A 9473-nucleotide genomic window follows, 5' to 3' on the forward strand; every position below is an offset into this window, starting at 1 on the left:
GGAGCGCCGCCGCACTCCCAAGCGGCGCACTGTAGCAGTGCGCCACTGGGCCGGCCCGTGAGATTAATTTAAGTGGCACATGAACAAACACTTTTTTTCATGTTTAGAAAAATATAACTCAAAAGTCAAATCTATAACTTTAAGGACATTGCAGGGGGCTGGCCAGTTAGCTCACTGAGAGGGTGGTGCTGATAACACCAAGGCCAAGGGTTCAAGGGTTTAGATTCCTGTGCTGGCCAGCCAAAAAAAAAAAAAAAAAAGGAACATTGCTACTGCTACTTAAATTTGGGAAACAATGCAAAGGATAGGATTTAACTGTTCCTCCTGGATTTTTTTCATAAAGCGTTTATTTTCTAGCCAAATACTGGTACCATGGGTGGTCCAGCCACGTGCAGGAACTGGTGCTGTGGGCTGCATGCACAGGAGACCCTTGTCACCACACATCTCAGGACACTGGTGATGCATCTCAAACAGCACATTCAAGGAGGAAGAACACATAGCCCAGGCCCACTTAGCAGTCACTCAGATCCATGGGGTGCAGGAAAAAAGGACTATAACTTCTCTTTATGTTCTACTCTAAAAAAGCTAAGAAATTAAGGTGTATTAATATTTCACATATTAGAGAGCAGCCTTGCAACACCAAGGTCATGGGTTTGGATCCCTATACCTGCCAGCCACCAAAAAAATAATCATCTTTCACAGAGTGACACTGGTCCCTGCCAAGGTCGGCTTGTGTGGCTCACAGGACAGGCATCCTGGGGGAAGAACGGGTGTCCACCACGAAGACAAGCTGGCCGCAGCTGCTTCACTTATGCCTGCTACAGACATGCTGTAACATACCATGGCCTACCTGTGCCAGGTTACAAGATTTACAGATGTTACCTAATTCGAACTAAACTAATCCTCACAAAGTTGGCAGACGGTTCAGTTAGATTCCTGCAGAGTAACTGACTGGGAGCCGGCTCGGAGGGGAAGCACGGTGGGCAGGAAAACAGCAGAGCCACCCACAGGTCTGCAGTAGTAGGAGCTATCTGCCAAAACCATGAGATAGTGAACACATCTAGTCAAATCTCACTAAAAGTCCACCCTAAACAACCTCAAAATCACCATGGTGACTATTGGAAATGGGGATTCCAGTTACCAATGTGAACAATCAACTTCATCTGAAAAAGTGTGCAACACGCCTTGTTCTAATAACCTTTGCTGCCATCAAGCCAGCACTATTAGCAAGACATTTAGAAGTATTACTTCCATTGCCCAGCCATCTCCCATTCACTCTTTTCTTTCTTAATAACAGAATTAATATCCCTGAACAGATCATGCAATCCAAAACTTGATCATAACACAGTCCTCCCATACTCCCATTCCCTTGCCTCTGGCTCCATCCTGACTTCTTGATGTTTCTCCTTTTTTTTTAATCATTCTTTTTTTTTCTTTAAAGTTTTATCACATACATATATACCTAAATAATAACTTGTCTTGTTGGTTTCTCAACTTCATAAATAGGAATTACGCTATATGTAGTCTTCTGGCAGTATTTTCTTCATTGGGCGTTAAGATTCACTAGAAGCTAAAGTTCACTCCATGGCACTGCTATGTGACATTCCACCACATGATCATACCACAGCCCACACATCCCTTGTCTTGTTGGTTTCTCAACTTCATAAATAGGAATTACGCTATATGTAGTCTTCTGGCAGTATTTTCTTCATTGGGCGTTAAGATTCACTAGAAGCTAAAGTTCACTCCATGGCACTGCTATGTGACATTCCACCACATGACCATACCGCAGCCCACACATCCAATCCGTTTATGGGCACTTGGGTTGCTTACCGTTTCTTTTTGGCAGCTGGCTGGCACAGGGTTCAAATCTGGACCTTGGTGTTATCAGAACCACTCTTCAATCCGTTGATGGGCACTTGGGTTGCTTACCGTTTCTTTTTGGCAGCTGGCTGGCACAGGGTTCAAATCTGGACCTTGGTGTTATCAGAACCACTCTCACCACTGAGAAACCTGCCTGCCCCGCTTATCTTTTTATTTGCTATGGACATTTTTATACATGTACCAGAGCATTTCTCTAGGAGTAGAATTGTTGGGTAATATTTGTGAAGATAACACCCAACTATTTCCCAAATCAGTTATGCCAATTCAGGTTAGGAGTGTAAAAAGAACCTCACTGAGCTTCAACCCAACATTTAGTACCACGAGTCTTCCTAATTTTCATCAAGACAAAGTATAAAATAGCACCACGTTGCGGTTTTCGCGGCATTTCCCCAATTAATAGAGTACTACAAGCCTTAGCATTTCACATGTCCCTTTGTCGCGAGTCCCCTCTTCCGTACAATGCCTGTCCACAATCTTTATCTTTCTTTTTAACCGGTTGTCTTTTTCTTGCTGATTTGTAGTTCTTTATATATTCTTGATGCCAATCTTTTGTTATTTACGTGTCTCAGGTTTTGTCTCATCTGTAGTGGGTCTTCTAATCTTAATTGTTTTTTGATAAACAAAAGTTCTTAATATTAATGCAGATGAATTTTTTTCTTTTATGGTTAATGCTTTCTGAGTCTTACCTAAGAAATCTCCCATCCCAAGGTCAAAAAAATATATATCTACATTTCTTATAAAAGTATTAGGTTTTACTTTGATACTAAGTTTTAAATCCATTTTTCTGTACACAATGTAAAAACCAAGTTTTTGTTTTAGTTCCATTTATTTAAAATAGTAGATCTGTGTGGGCCGGCCCTTGGCTCATTCGGGAGAGTGCGGTGCTGATAACACCAAGGCCACGGGTTCGGATCCTACATAGGGATGGCCGGTTCGCTCACTGGCTGAGCATGGTGCTGACAACACCAAGTCAAGGGTTAAGACCCCCTTACCAGTCATCTTTTTTTTTTTTAAAGGCAGGTCTGTGTACATGTGAAAAATCAGTCCGTAAGACCACATTTCCAAATACATGTGGGTCTGTTTCCAGATACTCTATTCTATTCCATTGGTCAGTATGTCTCTCCGTGATCCAATACTGTGACACTTTAACTTCTGTACCTTTACAATATATCTTTATGCTTGGGAAAACATAACCATTCTCATATTCTTCTTCAGAAGCGTCTTGGCTATTTTTAGTCCTTCGCTTTTCTTTTCTATATAAATTTTAGAATCAACTGGAGCTATATTAACCTATACATTAATTTAGGAAGAACCAACATTTTTTATAATATTAAGCCTTCCCTCTGTAAAGGCAGCTATCTCTTCATTTATATAGGTTATTTAATGCCCTTCAGTAAAGGTTTTCTGCATGGGTCTTGCTAAATTTAGGTCTAGATATTTTATTTATTTATTTATTTTTTTGTCTTTTGTCTTTTTCCGTGTCNTTATATAGGTTATTTAATGCCCTTCAGTAAAGGTTTTCTGCATGGGTCTTGCTAAATTTAGGTCTAGATATTTTATTTATTTATTTATTTTTTTGTCTTTTGTCTTTTTCCGTGTCCGGCAACGGTTCGCAACCCTCAGTGCTGCCCCCGTATCGGACCGGGGACCGGCAACGGGATCGCAACCCTCGGTGTTGCTCCCGCGCCTTGCTCAGCCAGTGAGCGGAGCCGGTCTGTATGTGGGATCCGAACCCTCGGACGGGAGCGCCGCCGCGCTTCCCAAGCGGCGCACTATCCAGTGCGCCACCGGGCCGGCCCCATTGTTTTAAAAAACTTATAATAGCAAAATTTTGTTACAATTGCTTGTCTGGTATAGAGAAACTCAACTAAATTCAACTTTTTCTATACACTCGGCCCTCTTCATCTATGGGTTCCGCATCCAAGGATTTGGCAGAAAAAAACTGCATCTGTACAGAACACATACAGACTTTGTCTCCCCTGTCATTATTGCCTACCCTAAACAATACAGTTTAACAACTATTTACGGAGGCATTTACATTGTATTAAGTACTATAACTAGGGATCATTTAAAGCCTACGGGAAGATGTGCATGGATTACAGGCAAATACCAGGCCATTTTATATCAGGGACCTGAGCATCCTCCGATTTTGGTATAGCTATCTATGGGAGGTCCTGGCACTAATCCCACACGGATACCAAAGGATGACTGTATTGAAGTTATATCTAGCCATGCTGCCAAATTCCCCTTGCCAAGTTTCTAATTTGTCTACATATTCTCTTGGTTTTCCATGCATGAACACTGTTTCCAACTTAAAACAGTGTTACTCCCCCCTTTCTTTCCTCATATCCCAGCTCTGGCTGGGACCGACATAATCTGAAACAGAAGTCGTGAGAGTGGCCATCCTTGTTTCACTCCTGATTCTAAAGAGTATACTTCCAATATTTTCTTACTTAGAAATGTAGATGCTTTTTGTAGTTTTTGGTAGACACCCTGTATCAGGTTAAGCAAATGCCCTTCTATTAATACTTTGCTGAGAGTTTTTTAATCATGAATTGCGGGCAGCGGATATCTATTTTCAGGTGACCTTTCTCTTCTATTCTGTTAATAGAGTAATAGTAGTTGATTAATTAAGGTAGCAAAATTAGTAGTCACTTACACAGCACTTACTGTGTGCCAACTACTACTCCAAGCATTTTATAGAATTCATTTGAGCCTCACAATTCTGTAAGAAAGAAATCATATTCTGCAGACAAGGGACAGGAAGCACAGCGGTTATGTAACATCATCAAGGATGCACAGCTATTAAGGGGCAGAGCCGGCTGCAAATGCAGCAGGCCGGGCTCCCGAGTTGTGCTTTTCTCTGGGTGCTGTGCTCGCTCCATAACCACATTTAGAGATTTCCTGACATTAGAGCTAACCTAGGATGAACACAAGTTGCTTACAGTTTTTAAAAACTGTGCAAATTTGCTGGTATTTTGTATAGAATTTTTATATTTGTGTCCATAAATAAGATGGGATTGTGATTTTTCTCTTTCATATTATCCTTAATTTTGTTACCCTCATAGAATGAGATAAGGAGTATTTACTCTCTGGAGGGGTTTGTGAAGGATTGGAATGATTTGCTTCTTAAAAGTTTCACAGAACTCACTTGCAAACCATCTTGGCCTGGTGTTTTATCCATGGGAAGATTTTTAACCACTGCTTTAATTTCTTTAATAGTTAAAAGAATCTTCAGACTTTCTACTTTCTTCAGCTTTTGATGTTATATTTTACTATTTTTTCACTCACTGTTAATTTCTACTTTGGGACATGATTTATAATGTACATAAAATATATTGGTACAACCATCGATGTGTATAAAATAACTAATAAACCTATTTTGGTGGTATCTTCTGAGAATCCTTATTTCTGTTTGGTAATCATTTTCCAAAAACTCTGGAGAACACGACCCTACCTGAGTGATTCCCTTTCATGGCTTAGCCTGCAGCAGGCGCAATCCAAATTTAGGTTTTATCCGCTACTACAGTGTAAGCACTTCACTCCTAAGTCTGATCTAGCCTGAGGACATGATGACAGGAGCGCATGGATTTATTAACGAGGAGGCCCCAGGCTCCAGGGCTCCCCTGCGGCCAGCACTGCAGACTGCACTCACAGCTGCGAGCGTGCTCCTTGGACAGCAAGTAGTTGGCCAGAGGCGGCGTGTAGGTCAAGCACTGGATGGTGGAGTTCAGGAAGCAGGTGTTGCCCAGGTTGTGGAGGCCTGCGCCGACGCGGAACACACGCTCCCACCTCAGAGACAGGCGCTCAGTGGGGAACAGCACTTTCTGTGGGGCTGGGACACCATCACTGCAGCTCTCGTATGCATGCTCGCTGCCTGAGAGAGGGGACACGGGAAGAAAAGAGGATGATGTAAGCCTGTGCACAGGTAGACCACAAAACAAAATTCCTGACATGCACCCATCAGAATACGGCATCAAAGGGCAATGGTGTCCCCCTGCCTGGACATTCCTAGAAAGCTCGATCATCCTTGGACTGCCCAGGCTGCTTAAATCTAGGATTCAAAGCTCCCTCCATGGATGGGAGGACATGATTCAGAGAATGACAGCTGAAGGAACCAGGCCCAGCACTCTGACACCCCCCCCCTCTGAAGCCTACCCCTTTCTCATCTCCAAGCCCCACTTTTGATACTGGTAAAAGAGTAGGGGAGGACAAGGAACCTCGGAACACACCATTTCCTGTGTCATTACTCCCACGACTACACACTGACCCTGTAAAATTCACAACCCTCCAACCATGTTCTGTTGTTGTTCCTAAGTGGTCACACTTAGCCCATCTGCGCAGTCAGCACACAGTGAGGGTCTTCCTGCAGGGACACTATGCGTCTGTACCCTGTCTCCTGGCCTGGGCTTCATCTCCATTCTTGTAGCGACTGGCTCCCTCTGTTTTGGGGTTCAGCAACACATATTTGCTCTTTAAAGACTCCAGCTGGTAGGAGAAACTCTTGCTGGCTGGCTCAAACTCAATCTTCTGTAAAAGGACCTTCTTGGCAGAGGAGGCCAGAAGCTTCCCCAGCTCCCCATCATCGGCAGATTCCTTGCGGCCAGGTTTCAGGGCTTCCTTCAATTTATCGACTATCGGCATGGTGCATCACTGTGGAGACAGGAGGGAACGCAGACTCACAAATAACTATGTCCCAGGAACAAAAACACCACTTTCTAATCCCTCTGGTCGTTATGGACGCTAGCCACCACAAAAGCTTTCCCGGGACAGTTGCCAGCCCTACAAAGGAAGTGTGAAACTGGGGAACACTGCTAATCACTTCGACATGTTAGAGTTCTCACAGCCCTTCTCAAAAAGACACGAGGCCTCCACAAATAGAGCTAACTGGACAGCATCGCCACCAAGGCAGCCAGCTGCCCCTGCCACGGAATCTCTTCAACAAATACTCATCAAGTAGCTGGAAGTTCCACTTGGTGCTGTTTCCTTCAAAAGGCCGTCACGTGGTCCTGATGTCTGTTCAAAAACAGAGCAACACTAATTCTCACACATACTCTGGTTAAACACACACACATAAACGTAATTAATTCCTTGTAATAAAAGGATTAGCAGGCAAGTCAGACAAGCATGCATGTCTGCACAGACCTGTACTCTTCAATATGAAGGCACAGGCCCCACATGGCTACTGAGGTTAGTCCAAATTGAGATGTACTGTAAGTATAAAATGTACACCAGATTTCGAAGATGCAGGATAAGAATGTAAAACATCTCAATAATTTTTAGATTGGTTACACGTTGAAATGACAAGTGTACACACATTGGGTTAAGTCAAATAAATGATGCAAATTAATCTCACCTGTTTTTTTAAATGTGGCTACCGTAAGGTTTTATATTATATTTGTGTCTAGAATTATATTTCTATTGGATGGTGCTTACAAATTATCTTTCTAAAAGTGAGGCAGCAGTGAGGGAAGAATAAAAATGAACAAGGCCTAAGAACAGTACACAGAAGACACCTGAACTTAAGCGAATGTCTCCCCAGGTGACTTGCCAAGAGAGAAGAGCAGGAAAAGCCAAGCAGGCAGTGGGCAGACCACAGGTGTGGAAGGGGCGGGCCTGGTTGGTTCCATCATGGTTCACTATGAAATCCAGGGACAGTTACTTCCCCTTCTCCAAGTCTCCTATCCTTCCATTGTAAAATTGGGACAAAAACAGCTCCAAAGGGGGGTGTAGGAACGAGTCAGACAACACAGGCTTAGGAAGTGCCGTAGAGCCTGCTACATATTAGTGCCTAACAAAGGATGGATACTACTGATGCAGCCGCGTAGAAACTCTAACAACGGAGAGATCCCCGTCACAGCTCTGCCACACTCGTATCCACCACTTCCCAACGCGCCACCTCTCAACTCCATCACCCTAGCCAAAGCTCGGGCAGTTTGTGCCATAATTAGAAAAATATGTCCACTCACTCACATCAGAACACTGATAAACTGCTCGCTCACATCAGAACACTGATGACTCCCTCTGGTATTCAGCACCAGCCCTGCCCCAGGAGAATCAACTTATCACGTGTACCCCAGAACTCTGCTTTAGTGAAAGTGAAGACCTTCTCCACCACCTCTTATTAAGCCATTCAAATTTATCATTACGGATCACCCATTCAGTACATGGGTCCAATATCTTTTTCTGTAAAAACTTCTGTAAAGAATAGAAATGTAAAAAAGTCATTTTTAAAAAAACAAGCACATGTTCTCTGATTCGAGGAAATAAAAGAGCCTTTTCTGATGGGAATTATCTAAGACTTCTTACCAACTGAACAATCACTGCTGGGTCAGATGCTCAGTGGGGTGAAAAAATCCGCAGCAGCTTTCCCAGACTTACCTGGGATGTCTGCACTTGGGCCTGCTGCTTCCTTCTACAGCATAGAATGGGTGCTTAAGGGAGGCACTGAGTCCGACTGGGCAGGTGCAATGCTGGGCCCTCAGTTCAAGTGCTCCTGGATTTTGGCCTGTTAAGTCACCAAAGCTGCCAAGCCTAGCGTCCAGAACGGGTGTCAGAACATGAGGGATGAACAGCGAGGCCATCACACAAGGCCGACCCTGCCCGCTGCCTCTTCAGCCCCTTCCCACGGATGCGGTGCAGGACCTGCCACCATCTACCAGGAATAAGTCATCATTAAGGCTAAAGGAATATCAGTGCTGGATTCAGGATGAGTCTGGAGGAGAATAGAGCTAACTAGACACAAATTATTATAATGTACATGATAAGAAAGACACTGCCCTCTGCTCTGCATGTTAAACCCTGACACCAGTGACAAGTCCAGTGAATGAAAATCTCCCACACTTGCCAGTCAACTCCAGTCTGAATCTCATTTCCAGGTCTGCCCAGTGGCTAACCTGGGAGAGCATGGTGCTGATTACACCAAGATTGAAGGTTTGGATCCCATACTGGCCAGCCAACAAAAAAAAAAAAAAAAAAAAAAAATCATAAATCTCATTTCCAAAGAGTAAGAGGTAATAGATAATAAATCCAAACTTTCAGATTTCATGAACCAGAAAAATTTCAAAAAGAAAAAAAAAAATTGAGGGAGCAATAAGAGTTGCCAAATTTTTACTTTGCTGAGTGTAGACTTCTTTAATTACCACCTACAATCACTATGATTACATAACTTACGGTACTTAAAAACGTTTCACAGTGAAGAGGCTCAAACTCAGTCAAGTAGAGAGAGAAAGGGCTGTGGGCCCCGTCACTCAGCTGCGACAGCTGCATCTGACTGCGCCTGACTCACCTCCCCATATCCAGGTTGCTTCAAGACACATCTCAGCCCTGTCACTTCCTCCATAAATAAAAGCATGTCTACACCAAAAATGAAATGTTTAATGAAATGACCTCAGAATAAAGGTCAATCTGCAAAGTGAAGACATCCATTCTTATGAAAAACTCCCCACGATGTCACTGCTTTTTGTCATGACTCACGCCTCACCGTGGACAGGTGAGAACTTTGTTCTGGACCCAACAAGAGTCCACCAGCCGATGCTCAGGAACCACTTGTATAGGGAGATCTAACCCAATTTCACTCGAGGTAAGTA

The 9473-nt window shown here is 43.4% G+C and overlaps 1 protein-coding gene across 1 annotated transcript in view; it reads right to left on the reverse strand.

Moving 5' to 3' along the window:
* USP36 (ubiquitin specific peptidase 36) overlaps positions 1–6531 on the reverse strand; it is a 32395-nt gene extending 25864 nt beyond the window's left edge. Inside the window, exons 1-2 of the mRNA XM_008587587.1 lie at positions 6276–6531; positions 5540–5761 (exon numbers count right to left, since the gene is read on the reverse strand). Coding sequence (XP_008585809.1) covers positions 5540–5761; positions 6276–6528 — 475 coding nt within the window. The 5' untranslated portion in view covers positions 6529–6531. The remainder of the gene's footprint in view (positions 1–5539; positions 5762–6275) is intronic.
* Between the last annotated feature and the right edge of the window lie 2942 nt (positions 6532–9473).

The sequence above is a fragment of the Galeopterus variegatus genome, unplaced genomic scaffold, assembly GCF_000696425.1.
Source record: "Galeopterus variegatus unplaced genomic scaffold, G_variegatus-3.0.2 Scaffold4458, whole genome shotgun sequence".
Taxonomy (NCBI): domain Eukaryota; kingdom Metazoa; phylum Chordata; class Mammalia; order Dermoptera; family Cynocephalidae; genus Galeopterus; species Galeopterus variegatus.